At 46.5% G+C, this 17,075-nt stretch overlaps 1 protein-coding gene across 1 annotated transcript; it reads right to left on the bottom strand.

The window, feature by feature from the left end:
- Nucleotides 1–2,033: 2,033 nt before the first annotated feature.
- On the bottom strand, nucleotides 2,034–11,795 carry LOC123145370 (serine protease SPPA, chloroplastic). The gene is made up of 13 exons (XM_044564769.1): nucleotides 11,351–11,795; nucleotides 10,804–10,987; nucleotides 10,580–10,717; nucleotides 10,069–10,239; nucleotides 9,894–9,997; nucleotides 9,053–9,120; nucleotides 5,415–5,581; nucleotides 5,036–5,105; nucleotides 4,797–4,951; nucleotides 4,500–4,605; nucleotides 3,172–3,259; nucleotides 2,957–3,100; nucleotides 2,034–2,466 (listed from the first exon to the last, which is right to left on the bottom strand). The coding sequence occupies exons 1-13, from the start codon at nucleotides 11,702–11,704 to the stop codon at nucleotides 2,233–2,235; spliced, it is 1,983 nt and encodes a 660-aa protein (XP_044420704.1). The 5' UTR covers nucleotides 11,705–11,795; the 3' UTR covers nucleotides 2,034–2,232.
- Nucleotides 11,796–17,075: the final 5,280 nt, after the last annotated feature.

Below are 17,075 nucleotides of genomic sequence, written 5' to 3'. Positions count from 1 at the left end.
CACCCGCACCATCATATTCACACCACTATTTATATTTATTTAACATAAAAGGGATCTTGAAGGACCGAGGCCGCATTAGATATAAAAGTCATGGTACTACACACGCAAGGACTAAATAGAGAAAAAAATAACAACAAGGTCCTTAAATTTATCGAGAAGAAGCTTAAATCATGGATATATAATGCAGTTTGGTCATGACATTAAGCTAGCGTGTAGGACCGAACCCACCGTCACCAAGAACAACACAACTTGGGATGATGAGTTTACCACAAGACCACCACCATCAGCGTCTGGTTGTAGGAAAAATGCGGACGCCTAGATGAAATCATATTGCCTCCTATTAGGCTTTCATGCCACGAGGAAGAGAATGGGATAACATTGTAATCAGGCAAGACCGGCGAGAGCTTATTATGGACATGCCAGCGTTGAGTTCCCCTCATATATGATTCCCATCACTGGAGCACCGACAACAGAAAAATCGCAACTGCCATGCATCGGACACAACTCGTTTGCGTCGTTGCGCCGATGACACTCTCCCAACCAGCATAGTGTTGAACTCCTCTAATGTAAACCCTAATCTAGTCCTACTATATGCAGAAACTTCCTGCGCACTATGGCTAGATTTTTCTTATATGAGACAACACAAAAGCTCAAAAATTCGGTGCATTGATAGAAAGAAGAGTTTGTAGAGGCCCTCAGACAAGCCACACCCCACAGATACAACGTGAAGCCTCTAGAAGTTGGCACATCAAATGTCGGAAGCACAACTGGTAGCCCCTTCGTCCCTGCCAACACCCGGTGTTTGGCCTCCACTTTGAACGTGTCACGCAAACGTGCTAGGCTGAGCCGAGTGTGGTCAAAGATGATCATGTTAGGCCTTGTACAATACAAGATGTTTAGGGAAAGTGTTCAAAAAAATTAAGCACCGGTGCTTATTTGTAAAGAATGAATGTTTAATTAGGTCTTCTACAATGCAAGATGCTTAGCAATTTTTTTCATTAAGCATCAATGTTTATCTTTACAGGAAGTATTAAGTGTCTGCCCTCTCAAATAAACACCATAATTTAAAATATGATTTGTTTCTCTAAACACTTCCTCTAAGCACCTTGCGTTGTACAATCTTAGGGAGGTGTCTAAGGCCTTGTACGGTGCAAGATGCCTAGGGAAGGTGCTTGGTAAAATTAAACGAGTTTTTCTTAAAAATTGATTTATTTTTCTAAGCATCTTGCGTTTTACAAGGCTTAAGCATTTTGCATTGTACAAGCCCTTACTATACTCAGTATGGCTAGATATGGTTGGGCGCTTTGCGATGAGGAATTAACGAAGCACATATATGTACACACCCGTGAAGATGCAATGCAATAGTTGTTCTACACGCATGAGACATTTAGGACCTGTTTGGCAACCCACGGCTCTTTGAAATCTTAGAATCCACAAAGCACCTATTTGCTCGCTCCAAGATTTTAACTGCAGCTCCGTCTGCTCAGGGAGCATAGTTGCTCCAAACAGGCCCTTATGGCGACCCACCAGCTCCTTGAAATCTTAGGATCTGCGGAGCACCTGTTTGCTTGCTTCAAGATTTTTAACTGCAGCTCCGTCTACTCCGGGAGTGGAGTTGCTCCAAACATGCCCTTAGCCAAGGACCTTTATTTTTTCTAGAAAAAAGGCAAGGTGCTTAACCTGTATGGTTATGGATGGCTACAAGACAAAGTTGAGTTGTTGTTTTTTTTTACTTTACTGATTGTCTTAACTTAGTAAAAATGTGGAAGTTGTACTCATACAATCCAGAAGCCAGGGCCGGTTAGGACCCAGACTGCAGAATTTTACAAACTGTAGTCATTTGTAACTGCGAAAATCACTGAAGCTGATTACTGGATCTCCTCCATCCATAACAGATCCTCTTGGGATTTGTAAGTCCTACAGGTCCTTCAATTATGACTTATGAGAACCAACTAGAATATGAAAATGGTGTAACATACATATATGTCAGCAACAAAGAGCAAAACGCTATCAGGTGGGGCGAGACAGGCAAACACGAGAGAACTAACATTCTCACATTTTCAGTATGTCGGTTACAGGTTACAACGCTTGCATAGGCATCGATACAAGCATGCCCCAATACCAAATGTATTGTATTCTACCTGAATTTAGGTAGGGTGGGTGTCTATTTCCATGTCACTTCTGTCTTCTCCTATCTACAGCTTTTCGTAAACTTTGGCTATTCACTGGTGATCAACCGAAATAATTTGTGATTTCCTTTACGAGCAAGAAGAGCTGATTTTCTCCTGGCATGTTTTCCAGTCTTTCAAACAAGATGCCATCCATTCTAGCTTGGACTCCATTTAAGGAGGTGACGTCCTGCAGCACCCCCTTCACGACCCTGTCAACTCCAAGCACTGAACCCCCGATGCCTGACAAGATCTCCGGTAGCGTCGGCGAGGCCTTCGAGATCTCAACTAGTCGGACCTGCATTATTCAGCACACAATCAGAATGCGGGTGGTGAACTAACTCTCAATCATGTATTTCCACTCAAAGCCACACTATGAATACTGCAGCTTGCAACAAATGTCGACAAGTGAATTTCCAAAACTAGGAAAGCAGGATCAACTTGGAATCCCAACTGAAACAGATGAATGAACACTGCTGCTTGAGGGGCACCTCCCTTGATTACTTCATCAGAATGTCAAGCATTGAAAGGCAATAGCTACAATCCTACTCCCTCCGTTCGGAATTACTTGTCACAAAAATGGATGCATCTACAACTAAAATTCATCTAGATACATTCATTTCTTGGACGAGTAATTCCGAACGGAGGGAGTATAATAAAAGAATTGAATGTAATTCTGTTGCTGTCCAATACATTCTTAGACTCTAACTACATGCACAGATATATACTTATGCATGCATGGCAGACGTTTTGTTCATTAAGTACTTTCTGTTTATAGAAGAACCAACCTTCTTATCCTGTGGTATCTTAGCTCTCTGTTTTGCAATAGCAAGCGCTTGTGAGAATCCACCTAGCGAATCAACCAACCCTCTTGAAGCTGCATCTTGGCCGCTCCAAACTCGACCTTGTGCAACAGTCTCCATCTGGTCAATCTGGTGGAGGAAAGAACTCAGCACATGCTCCAAGAAATATGAGCTGCTCAGTATCGGAGAACAATTCTTACACTCATTGAGCGTGACATGGCTGCTTTATCTCGAAACGATGCGTAAGCATTTTGCGCCGACTTCTCAAAAAGTTCTGCCTCGTCTGGTCTGTGGAAATATATCACATTCTTTAAACACGAAATTGTCCATATGATAGCTGTTATGACTTATGAGCAGGGCGTGTAGTATTGCACAGACCAAAAAGGCAAAACAGACAGTACAAGGAGTCAAAGACACACACACAGACCCTATGCCAATAGAGCAATACCAGAATACCTTAAGACCAGTTAAGCATGAAGCAGCCAGGTGGCAACTCAGACAGCATATTTAACAAATAAAAACAAGAATTAAAAGAGAAAAGAGGGAAACAAAAAAATTAGATGAAAAATAATAAATCAGAAAATTTGAAGAGTAATTCACAAATAATTTATAAATTTAATAAAAAACAATAAATACAGCGGATAACAGTCGAAACCGTCATAGTTAGCCTTGATGTTGCTTTCTTTGTATGCCTCCGCACTTCTTTTCGGATTTTCCTTCTTTACGAGTTTTCTCAAATTTTCTAGTTTTTCCACAATATTTTTTTGTCCCCACCCTCTAGACTTTATGGCTGTTCCTATTTCTTCTCTACATTTTACATTTTTTTTCTTTTTTTTCTTCTTAATTCCGTTTTTGAGAAGTTTATGTGTTGAATATGCTACTGGGCTGCCATGTGTGAGAAAGCCACCGCCATGTCATCCAAAACCATGGATTCAAGAGTTGAGGGGCATGGTTGTCCGGTATTGGAGTCTACCATCTAGGGGGACTATATCTGAATTAGGCCTAGAGTTGAGGATAGGAAATTGGCTTCATGCTTTCTTTCTAAGAAAGAATGCTTTTAAAAGAAACAGAGAATAGATGGTCCTGGACTTACGGTTATTGGCAAAATCAAATATGTCATAGTCTATTAAATATCACAGCTATTTACAAACCATAGCAGACCTAATAAACCACATAATAAGAGTCGGCATTTGCTGTTGTATGATTAAAACAAATAATTCGATGATGAAAAAATAAACAAAAAATACTGAAAGGGTACAATCTGCTTGATTTATGATGAAATCACGTGATAAATTAATATCCCACTTGTCTATTAAACGCAAACACGTTGAACCATTGTAAACTATAGCACCATTCCAAATTTCCAGTGCACGGCTTTCATACTATTCTTAACTTGACTTGACCCTGACGGTATCAGACTATTTTTGTAACAATCTGGTAAAGGTCGCTGGATCCTGTGGGCTCTCCTCAAATTTACTTCTATTTTTATTTTCCTAATATACTGCAACAAATGAAGTGCCAATATTACCTTAAAGGGCGTTGATCAGCGGCATTAAGCTCTGCATATCTACCCCTAGATAGAATTTCTTTGTTGAAGTCAATCCTCTCATACAGCTTTTGAAGGATAAATTTTCCTGTTATTCCAATACAGAAATAGTAAGCTAAGAAACAAACACTCAACGACAGCCAAATTCACTATCCAAACGGAGATCGAGTAGAATAGATGCAAGCCCAAAGTTGAGACTGTTGCAAGAGAACGTAGAATTCGCACTGGAAGACCTGTTACTAGTCTTAGCAAGCACAAATAGAAGGTAACAAGGATCACCTGTAATAACTCCAATTGATCCTGTTAGAGTAAGTTTCTCAGCAACAATAACTGGCGCAGCCATTGCCATGTAGTATCCACCACTTGCAGCAACATCAGACATGGAAGCTACCACAGGCTTGGACTCAGCCAGGAGTCGAATTTCCCTCCACATCCTAGTTAAAATAAGAATAATCAATACATAACTGAAACTCTGCTGCTGCTTCTGCTGCCTAAATGAAACCTGGGGCAGAACTTACAGATCAGAAGCAAGAGCATCACCACCAGGGCTGTCTATACGGAGGATAACAGCTTTATACTTTTCTGACTCTGGAAAGGGTAAGAGACTTGTACATTAAAATTAGATGAAATTATTCTGTTAGAGAACCTATAAACTATGACAGAAGTTTGCATTCTATGTGTACTTATATAAGCTACACCAACTGCTTCTACAGTATGTGCTCACTGCAATGAAACAGAGAAATCTCATCTCATCTAAAAATATAAATAAATTAGGGAACTGAATCCAGTTTAAAAATGTTCAGATGTATTTTATATTTTTTCTACCCAGTACAAACGTATACATCAAATTTGCATCTGAGACACAATTGATTGCTGAGATAACATAACATTAATTACCTCTAACAGTACGTATCTTCTTGATTAACTGCTCGGCAATAATGCCCGAACTAGAAACACTCAGGCCACTGCGAGTTCGTGTTATGCTTCCAGATGCTCTGATTACTGCAATTAAGTCTCCTCCTCCTCCTATCCCAAGAGTTGATTTTCTTACACGTGAATATTTACTGGCAGTTCAGACCAATGTCAGTTCAGTAAATAAAACAAGGAGTTTATATGTGTTGACTTTTCAGATTAATCAAGCAACATCAAATAATACCAAACAAATGAAGTGTGCAAAAAAAAACTGAGCAAACACCTCATAGTATAGGATAGAAAAATTGCAACATTTTAGGATCAGGGATGTTGAGTAACGTGATTGTATTAGGAAACATAGGTTAGACTAGGAAATATTCTGGCTTGCCTTGTACTCCAAGTAAATCATGTACTCCTATATATATGCCCACGAGGCTCAAGCAATACAACAACAATTCCACCAAATCCTTCTATCCCTTCTAACATGGTATCTATCGCAAGTCGATCCTAAACCCTAGCCGCCGCTTCCGCACCCGCGCCCACCCCCGGGGCGATCGGTCTCCATGACCGCCGCCGGGGGCCGCGCCGCCCGTACCTAGGGTTCGTCCGCCGGTCGTGTTGACCGGCTGCCCTAGAGAGTCTTTTTCCCGAGCCTTGCTCCGGGGTTTTCTCTCTCCCGCCGGTCATCTTGATCGCGAGGTTTCTTTTTGGTTTTCCGATCTATTCTTGATTGGTTTGCGTCGCCCACCGCCACCGTCTACCCCGAGCGCCTCTACTCCGACCCCGGCACGACCAGCCGGCCTCTCCTCCGACCCGGAGGCCATGCGCGCCGAGGCGGCCCGTTAGGGCCAGCCGCCGTCCGCGCGTCGGTCCGCCCGTCGCCCTGCGCCGGCCGTCACCGCCCTGCTCCGACCGGGACACCTGCATCGCCCCGACCCGGCGGCCTCGCGCCATGCGGCGGCCAATCATAGCCGTCGCTCGCGCGCCGGCCCGCCCATCAATCCACGTCACCCGCCTCCACCGCGTCTGCACGGCGGCTCGGCGGTCAACCTCGCCGGCCTCGTCCTCGGCTGCATCAGGCTCGTCGGCTGCCTCAACTCGGGCGCCGCTGCTCCGTTGGTCGCTCGGGCCTCGCTGCCCGAGGCTGGCGCTGCTTTGGCAGCCCGGGTGCCGGTGCTGACGTCCCACGCCGTCCGTCGTCGCCGGCCTCATCCAGGACTCCACCGCCACCACGCCTTCATCGAGCGGCGTCCCCGACCTCGCGCGCGATCGGCTTGATCACCCGCTTGCAGCCGTGATTCGCCTCATCTACACCGCGCGACCAACCTGGCCCGTCGGTTGCGCACGCCTCCGCAGGTCCCGTGAAGATTGTCCCGAGTTCAGCAAGCCCCTCCGCCGATCGAGCAACAGGTTGCCGCTGCGCCGCCCCGTCGGGCCGCAGCGCCGCCGCCCCGTGGTTCTCCTCGCAGCTGCATCAACTCGTGTGTCGCCGCTGCGTCGCCCTTCGGGCCGTAGTGTCGCGATACGCGGTCCCCGCCGCCTCCCCGAGGCCGTCCCCACGGCTGCACCGACTCGCGAACCACTGTTGCGTCGCCCCTTCGGGCCGCAGCGTCGCGGCCCGCGATCCCCGCCGCCACCCCGAGGTCTTCCCGTCGTCGCCCCGACCTGCCTGCCGCCGCTGCGTCGCCCCTCGGGCCGTAGCGCCGTGGCCCGCGGTCCACTCCGCCGTCACCGCGCGTCGACCTCCCGTGGTATGCGCCGCGCCGTCTCCCTTGGCGCGGGAACGCCACCATCCGCACCGATCTTCGTCGCGCTGTCAGGGTTCTCGCCTACTTCGAGCACCGCCGCCGCACTCCTAACCTAGCCGCCGCCGCCGCCGTCAGGCCGCCGCCGCCGCTCTTCTTTGGCCGCCGCCGCTACCTTCGTAGCCGCCGCCACCACCCGTCCACCCCCTTCGTCTTCGTCCAAGCACCAGCCCATCGCTAGCGTCGCCGTCATCTACCCCGACCACTTCGTCTACTCCGACCACCGTTGGTGACATCGGCCCCGCGCCGATGGACGCCGCAATCGTCGTCGAGTTCTTCTCTGCTGGCCCCTCCGACTTCTCCGACATGGCGTACAGCTCGTGCAGGTCCCTCGTCTACGCATGCCCGGTGCTGGCAACACCGATGCGTGCCTTCATCCACGACGTGTCCCCGGGCCTGGCAAGCCTGGTCGGCGCTTCGTCAACTTCGTCTTCGTCCGTCTACGCATGCCCGGTGCTGGCAACACCGGTGCGTGCCTTCGTCCACGATGTGTCCCCGGGCTTGGCAAACCCGCCGCGACGCGTCGTCAACAACATTTTCTTCCCGGCGCACCCCTACTTCGACACCACTGCGCCCATGCTAACTCGGCGCCCCCTTGCGCCCGCGGCTCCACGGCGACTTCCTCGACACCGGCCACCCCGACTCGACATCGACCACGGCATTCTTTGCACGGCTACCTCGACCACGGCTCCACCACCCACGCTCTTGGCTACATCGACAAACGGCACAAAGGGCTACCGCCTGCTTGAGCAACCTCGTTGGTTTCCACTCCAGCCACGACTCCGCGATGCATCGACCGTTACGACTGTGGGGGGTTGTCCGTCGGCTTGCCTTCGGATTCTTCTCCAGTCTCACCGTCTGCGTCGCTACCGTTGTGACTGCGGGGGGATGTTGAGTAACGTGATTGTATTAGGAAACATAGGTTAGACTAGGAAATATTCTGGCTTGCCTTGTACTCCAAGTAGATCATGTACTCCTATATATATGCCCACGAGGCTCAAGCAATACAACAACAATTCCACCAAATCCTTCTATCCCTTCTAACAAGGGACACACACGCTGACAGTCCACAAAACAAAGCTTAACTGGCCCTAGCTGACACCAACTAAGGGATATGATCCGAGTCATCTTTTCAGTTAGGAAAATTATCTTTTCTTTTAAAGACAGGGTTACCATTTAGCTTAGCCCTTAAGTAAATTAGAGGTAAGGAGGAACCCTTTACTCCTTCCCCCCTGTAATGTGGTAGCGGCACCACTGCTCTTTTGCTGGCCACAGGAGTTCAGGGCCACGCCTGTTGACCTCGACAACTACCCTATATGCTCCAATCCTTCCATAATATCCCAGCCCATAAAAAATGTTATTCACAATCGTGCACTCTGCTCATATCAACAAAGAAGAGCCAAAGATTGTAGGTTCCACTGGCTATTGTATAGTTTCCGATAACAACTGCTGATCCAGTTTGGCCTGTTCAGCCTAGAGATGGAGAGGGCCACTATCTATGGCTATTTTCCAAAAAATGTGTATATCAGTGTATATGTCTAGGTTTGAAGCATCTATATGTAATTGGTCATGCCTAAGTGAGCGAGGCCAGATTTAATTTGGTCATTTCTCACTTCACAAACAGCAATAGAGATGGTAATGGCTGAAAATTGACGGTGGTGGCAAAAACATAAAAATTGATGGAGTAGCTGAAAAGCAATGGCACAGTTAAAGTTCCAGAGTTGACTAGTGCCCTTGTTATAAATTTATCAGAAATCCTTAACTTGGCTGGCTTCCAGTTTGCAGCCAGTTTTCCAGAACAATGAATATCTAAATTACCTGTAGTCAACCATACGCAGGCTTTTCTTGTCATTCTGTCCTACTCTCTCTTTCAGCATTGTCATTACCTATTGAATAAGGCAATGCCGACAAAAACAATAGCAGACAAATAAAAATAAATAAAGTAAATAATTCAGTATTCTAATTCAAATAAACAACACATTATGTAAAATTTCATGTCTAATTTGCCAGTTTGACAAGTCGCATATCCTGAACATTTCCACATTTCAATAAAGAAACTCCAACTAAGCTTGACTGCTTGAGTCAGCAATTAACATATCAAGTACATCAGTATATGTTGCAGGAAGATTTGATGTTTCCTTGTTGTGGACACTTACCTCAACTAGGACCCTAAAGTTCCCTTTCTAACTAAATCGAAGAGTCTCGTATAGATATGACTTGCTTGTGCACTAATAATGGCCAAGGATCTCACTATTTTACACACCTATAATATAAATAGAGAGACATCACTTTACATTCCTAATACAGATTACATATCATGTCTCTGGGACAAAATTTGCGTCTCATGTCTTTAATTTCTTGTTCATGGGTGCTTCTTTGATGCCGAACATTTCTACTAGTTGAACCTCTGCCTGCAACACATGTTACTACTCTAGAGCCCCAAAACAAAGAGACTGATTTTTTTTGCTGTTTACTTAATATATTGATGATATGAAATAAAAAGAGGAAATAAGGATCGTTAAAGTTAAAACATCACTTGTATTCCTAATACTAATCACCATGGGTTGGGCAGAAGATGCAGTAACAACTAACTTAACTCAATTTAGTCTTGTCCAATTTACTTGCCAACTCAGTGATCAGCTAAGGAGGGAATCTGTACCTGATCATCATACAATAGATCTGTTATCCAACCTTCTTTCTTAAGTCTCTCGACCTGATAGACTCCTGAGTTGACAAATTCCTCAATTTCTTCTTTTTTCTTCCCTAGAAAAAAAATTCTGTAATGATGATGTTTCAATTAAATATGTGAAAGTGAAACAGATCTATTTAATTACCATGTGTGGAAGACACTGTATCTAGCCAGTTTCCATAGATATTATCAAGCAGTGCACCCAGCATCTCCTTAACTTCATTTGACATGCTCTTCCGCCCAAGTTGGTCTCCAGCACTTTTGTAGCGACCAATTCGTTGAATTTCTGGCTGTACTCCAACTTTCTCAAGCACACCTTGCAAATCGAATTAAAAAGTGCTAGAGTGTTAGCTACCAGAAAAGAACGTAGATGCATTCAGATTGTCTCATTTTGTGGACAAATAACACACTGGGCATGACCAAGCTCACAAAATTTGGTTCATGAGAAGCTAAACTAATCAGAAATGCATTGAACGTTATAACAGAATGAAGGATATTTGGTGCAAAAATAGCAAAATACTTCTGTATTTCTGTCGCACTATAACAAGTTTAATTTTGAAACTGGTTTGAGGATCAGCAGAAAATAACGCCTACTTGATGATGGTGCACTTGAGCAATAACCAGAGGTATCATGTTATCACTGTACATGCAGTTACCTCTGAGAAATGTCTGCTGAATGGTTAGACCATACAAAGCAACATAAGCACTTGGCGGTGCATACAGCTCAGCACATGCACTAGCAAGGTAGTATTCTTTCTCCCCTCCGACGGGCATGTAACCGACAACAAATTTACCTACAAAAATATGCAACACTTGTCATAATATGACAGACATGAACATAAGGTAAGATACTACCAAATTCAGCATAGCTTGTGATTACCAGATTTCTTGAAATCCACAATGTGCCTTCTGATCTCCTCCGCCTTTCCCCATCCACAGCTCAGCGGCTCTATGTGCAGGTAAATCCCTGATATCCGTGGGTCATATGCCGCCTTCTCGAAATTCTCGCAGATTTGCGGCAGTGAGAGCCCTGACGAGAAGCGCGTCTTCAACTGATCGGATATCTGCAACCACGGAAACACACCATCAAAATCCAAACGCACAGAATACAGTATCAAGACTAACAAATGTTCGAACAAAGTCCAAACATATCTCGATTCCAGAATGACCAAATACAGTGGCATGTGCGTGTGAGTGAACGGAACACACGCCAATCCACCCACCCACGCAAGCATACGCATACGCACACGCACACGGCGTGTGCCAGGATCTGCAACAGCAACAGTAAATTTGCTACTACTACGATACAAATATCAGGGCGTCCGCTAAGATGATAAGGCTACCACAATGCACGAAATGAGCAAATCGTACTACTATTAAGAGGGGTAGCAAAACCAGCAGGCGCGCGGTGCCGAAGAGCAGCGCACCTCGCCCCGGAGCGTCATGGTGAGGACGCTGCCCTTGCGGACGCGCTTCCACGGCGGGGCGACGAGCATCTTGAGCTTGACCGCGAGCTGGGTGCCCCAGCCGAGCTCCTCCACCACGAACGCGGGCGCCGCGGGCAGCGGCTCCTGGGCCTCGCCCGCGGCCAGAGGCGCCTCCTCCTGCTTGGTGGCCTCCGAAGACGACTCGACGGCGCGGACCGGCACGCGGAGGGGCGACGAAAGGTGGCGGCGGGCGAGGCGGGGGAAAAACGCGGAGCGGGAGGAGGTGGCGGTGGCGGCGGCGGAGAGGCTGGCCCGGTGGTACGGCGCCGAGCGGAGCACGAGCAGCCTCGCCATTGCTCGGGAGGCTTCCCGAAGCTTCGGGGAGGGAGGAAGGAAGGGCGGGGTGGGCTGGGGGAGAGCGGCGCCCCTCCTCGCGGCGTCGGGGATGATGGGTGGAGTGGTGGGAGGGAATGGAAGCGGGCGGGGACGGAGGGGGGAGAAGGCGCTGGGGGTCAAGTGTGGTGGACCGGGTCCAGGAGGGATCGTGGGGTCGGGAGCGGAGCGGAGGAGGTGGCCGGCTCGGGGCGATAGGTGTGGGGCGGTTCACTTGGCGCCACGTTGGGCGCGTGAGACGCACAGTATGGCCACTTTTCTCAACTCTCTGTTGGAATATCTCGACGAAGGCTCGGTTGGAATTTCTTCAGTTTTTCCGTCGGTTCTTTCTTTGTGTTTGAAGTGATGAAGTACGGAACGATAGATGGATGAATGGAATATTTACTAGTCTTTGTTGATGATAAAAGTAGGGTGTATACACCTGGACAGAAGTATACATGTCGTTGTTTGAGAGTTAAAAGCAAGCCCAAGCATCTATGGTTGCCTAGAGTAAGGAATTATACAGCCGCCTTGAGAGTTAAGAAAGTAGTACATGGTTGCTTAAGAGACAAAGAATTTATAGTTGTTTGAGAGCCAGTAAATTATATAATTGTCTTGGAAGCCAAAGAAGTACATGGTTACTTGAGAGCCGAAGGATCCACATCTACTTGAGAGAGCCAACGAGGAAGATGATTTGTTGCACGCATGTGTGGGGCACTGACCACATTTTTCTTTTAACTTTTATATTTGAATATATTATATCTTTTGAACTAAAAGTCTGATGCAATATAGGGCTCCGCCGCCTCCTCCTCCCCCAGAAAGAAAGTTAGGATTCGTGCCTCTCGCTGGCGTAGGTCCGCCTCGTCTCCAGTGGCCCTAGGGCCATGGAGGCGCGGTGGATCATGGCAAGGGCCGGCGGGAGGGCTCCGTTTTTAGTCGTTTTTTTCAATCTTGTTAGGGTTTGTGTCCTACTCAGGAAGGCGAGACGGCGGCGGCTCCCTGAAGATGGAATAAAGGTCTCCCCCCTAGCCCCCGTTCCAACGGTGCGTCTAGCATCGTTGGTGGGCGTGTGGAGGTGTGTCTCCGGCAGATCTATCTTTGGTGGATTTGCTCGGATCTCGTCGTTGTTCGTCTACGTTCGTGTGTCTTCGGTTTGGATCCTTCCGATCTACGTTATTTTTCATCGGCAGCGGTTGCTGTTCTAGGGTGCTGGTCCTATGGGGCCTTAGCACGACGACTTCCCGACTGTCTACTACAATAAGTTGTGCCCGGCTCCGATGATGGAGGGGCGATAACGGCGGCGCGCCTTCGGCTCGCTTCAGTGTTTGCAGTCGTCGCTAGGTGGTCTACGGATCTGGATGTAATTTTTATTTCTGATGTTCGTTGTACTGCCATGATTGAAGATAAATAAATTGGAAGTATTTCCGCAAAAAAAAGTCTGATAAGTTTTGTTTGTATATTCACGTTTCTTATGATGAAGGCTTTGGAATAAAATCACTTTTGAATATGTTGGGTGTTCGGTGCTGATTTGACCTCTCTTTCCCACAATTGTACTAAAGGAAACTGAGCTCTTCTACTTGTTTGTACTTTGGCCAGAGCAAAGACGATAATTCTTCAAGATATCATTCAACCTTGCGTCCTCTGGCTATCAACTTGCCTATCTACATTCATAAGAAGTTGGTCCCAATTCTTTTAACATGCAAAGTGTCCACCTCAACGTCCCATTAAGCAATGTACTTAAATCATCTCTCCTACTAAGTCATGCAAAATCTGCCACATAAGCACCTCAACGTTCCACTAACCAATGTATTTAAGTCTTCTCTCTTAGTAAACCATGAAAAATCAGCCACATAAGCGAGTCATGCATTTAACTTATAAATTATAATTATTTTTTCATTAGTCTATGGATGTATTGCTCCCAATCATATATTCATGTTAGTCATCCTTCACATTAGTCTACTGCAAAACATCTTTTATTGATTTTCAAGCTTATACTTTCTTTTTGTTAGATTTGGTTATTTTTTCTTTTCTGCTACTGCAAAACATTTCTTCTTTTATTTTCTACTGCAAATCATTTCTTATTTTTATTTTCTTACTCTTTTTCTCCTTACCGTGTACCCCTCTCTTTCAAACTGTTTATTACACTACCATCCCGCTGCAGCGCGCGGGGTTTGTCTAGTACACCAAACAATCATTAGCAAATAATAAGTCAGAAACCGAAGGTGTACTAATACTGACCCGTATGCCTTGACCAGTCCATCCACCATTATATGACTTCAGCATACATGATAATCCTTACCAATGCAGCAAAAAGAGGCATGAGGAAATAGGGTCACCCTGGTGGATACCCTTGGATTGGAGAAAGGATGGCAATAACTCACCATTAACCATCACCTGGGAACTCATTGAGGAGACACATCTCATAACAAGAGAAATCCAAGCTTGGTCGAAACCAAGTTGATGCATAATACCTTGCAGATAGACCCATTCAACGGGGTCATAATTTTTCATCATATCAAGTTTCGTCGCACACCATCCCTGCTTGTCTTTCTTTTTTTATCACCGAATGTATACATTCATATGTTGTTAGGACATTATCCATGATAAGCCTTCCTGGGACGAAAGCACTTTGCTCTTCTACAATAATCTCATCTAAGATCTCCCTAAGGCGATTAGATTTTTTTCCCAACAAATCTTGTAGATGACATTATTACAAAGAGAATTAGGCATGGGCTAGGTAATATTCCAGGGGTTCTTAATTTTCTGTACAAGAACGATCACCGTTTTATTCTTTTAGGGGTAATCACCGTTTTATTAATTACTTCAAGCATATGACCCAACTCAAAAAACCTAGCACAGGGTCACATCTTTTCTGATTTGTTCCCAATGCTTCTTGTGAAAGCCTGCATGGAACCCATCAGACCCTGGTGTTTTTTAAGGCCCCATACCAAACAATGCTTTGGTTACTTCTTCAGCGTCGAACGGATGCAAAATCCGTTCGTTCATTGTAGCAGAAATATTCTTTAGGACATGGTGCAACACAGCATCAATCTCAGTAAAAGCCGTGCACCTCCTTCTAATATACAACTCCTCATAAAAGCCTTGCACCTCCCTATTAATACCTTCCTTTGATTCACGCAAGGAGCCGCCAACCGCACGTAGATAAGCAATGTGATTTTGGCTCTTCCTAACCGCCGCATGCACATGAAATATTCTGTGTTTCGATCACCCAACTTGAGCCAATCAGCTCGAGATTGCTGTCTTGCCAACACTACCTCTTTTTGGAGCGGATCCGATAGCTGTTTGGAATCCGACTTTTTGGACCGTCTCGCCCCTCGTTGGCTTCTTACTCGTCTCTCCCTCAACCAAATCTCCAAAACCCTCAAAGAATCTCCAAAACCTCAAAGAATCTCCAAACCCCAACCCCAACTCGCGCTGCTATGACCAACGCTCCATCGTCCTCCCGTCCCTTCTAACAATCCATGCAGCCCTGCCGCCGCCGCCGCGATGGGCACGGATGTGAAGGTGGGCCACCACGACTCGAAGTCGACTCCAGCCACCGGACCAGGCCCTACGATCAGCCACAACACCCATTGTATGAATTCTCAGCTTTTGTTTACTAGTGAGCCATTTCCTGTATATGTAGACCTATGGAATCCCCGCGCATTACTACCGCGGTTTGTGGATTTGCCTGGAACGTCATTGTTTTGCAGGAAGAGAAAAGCGCCAAATTTCATTAATTAAGAGGAAGCTTAACATGCACAGAACAATAATCGGATAAGCATACATGTATGATTGTGTGCTTGTACGCCACCAGTAATTCTGTTGGAGAATTATACAAAGCTAAAAAAAAATTCCCTCTCTCTGGGGCTATGTGTTGTATTGTCGATTCGTAACCCGATATTGTTTTTCTACTCATCGATATTGTTTGTTTTACACCTGAAGAAGCACATTTTCACAAACTCTTGTTTAGAAATTCGAACCCCTGGCTGTTGTTGTTGGGGAACGTAGTAATTCAAAAAAATTCCTACGATCACGCAAGATCTATCTAGGAGAAGCATAGCAACGAGACGGGAGAGTGTGTCCACGTACCCTCGTACACCGAAAGCGGAAGTGTTTAGTAACACGGTTGATGTAGTCGAACGTCTTCACGATCCAACCGATCCAAGTACCGAACATACGGCACCTTCGTGTTCAGCACACGTTCAGCACGATGACGTCCCTCGAGCTCTTGATCCAGTTGAGGATGAGGGAGAGTTCCGTCAGCACGACGGCGTGGCGACGGTGATGATGAAGTTACCGGCGCAGGGCTTCGCCTAAGCACTACGACGATATGACCGAGGTGTTAAACTGTGGAGGGGGGCACCGCACACGGCTAAGAGATTGTCTGTTGTGCTTTGGGGTGCCCCCTTGGCCACGTATATAAAGGAGGGAGGGAGGGAGGCCGGCGGCCAGGAGGGGCGTGCCAAGGAGGGAGTCCTACTTGGACTCCTAGTCCCAGTAGGATTCGCCCCCCCCCCTTTCCTTTCTTCCACCGGAGGGAAAGGAAGGAGGGGAGAAGGAGAAGGAAGGAGGGGGGCGTGCCCCACCCCTTGTCCAATTCGGTTTGGGCAGGGGGAGGCGCGCGCCACCTCGTGGCCCTTCTTCCCTCTCTCCACTAAAGTCCACTAAGGCCCATTAACTTCCCCGGGGGTTCCGATAACCCCTCGGTACTCCGGAAAAATACCCGGATCACTCGGAACCATTCCGATGTCCGAATATAACCTTCCAATATATGAATCTTTACCTCTCGACCATTTCAAGACTCCTCGTCATGTCTGTGATATCATCCGGGACTCCGAACAAACTTCGGTCATCAAATCACATAACTCATAATACAAATCGTCATCGAACGTTAAGCGTGCAGACCCTACGGGTTCGAGAACTATGTAGACATGACCGAGACATATCTCCGGTCAATAACCAATAGCGGAACCTGGATGCCCATATTGGCTCCTGCATATTCTACGAAGATCTTTATCGGTCAAACCGCACAACAACATACGTTGTTCCCTTTGTCATCGGTATGTTACTTGCCCGAGATTCGATCATCGGTATCATCATACGTAGTTCAATCTTGTTGTCGGCAAGTATCTTTACTCGTTCTGTAATGCATCATCCTGCAACTAACTCATTAGTCACATTGCTTGCAAGGCTTATAATGATGTGCATTACCGAGAGGGCCCAGAGATACCTCTCCGATACACGGAGTGACAAATCCTAATTTTGATCTATGCCAACCCAACAAACACCTTCGGAGACACCTGTAGAGCATCTTTATAATCACCCAGTTATGCTGTGGCGTTTGATAGCA

The sequence above is a fragment of the Triticum aestivum genome, chromosome 6D (genome assembly GCF_018294505.1).
Source record: "Triticum aestivum cultivar Chinese Spring chromosome 6D, IWGSC CS RefSeq v2.1, whole genome shotgun sequence".
Classification (NCBI taxonomy): domain Eukaryota; kingdom Viridiplantae; phylum Streptophyta; class Magnoliopsida; order Poales; family Poaceae; genus Triticum; species Triticum aestivum.
Note: the sequence above shows the minus strand (reverse complement) of the source record. Positions and strands in the feature narration are given on the sequence as shown.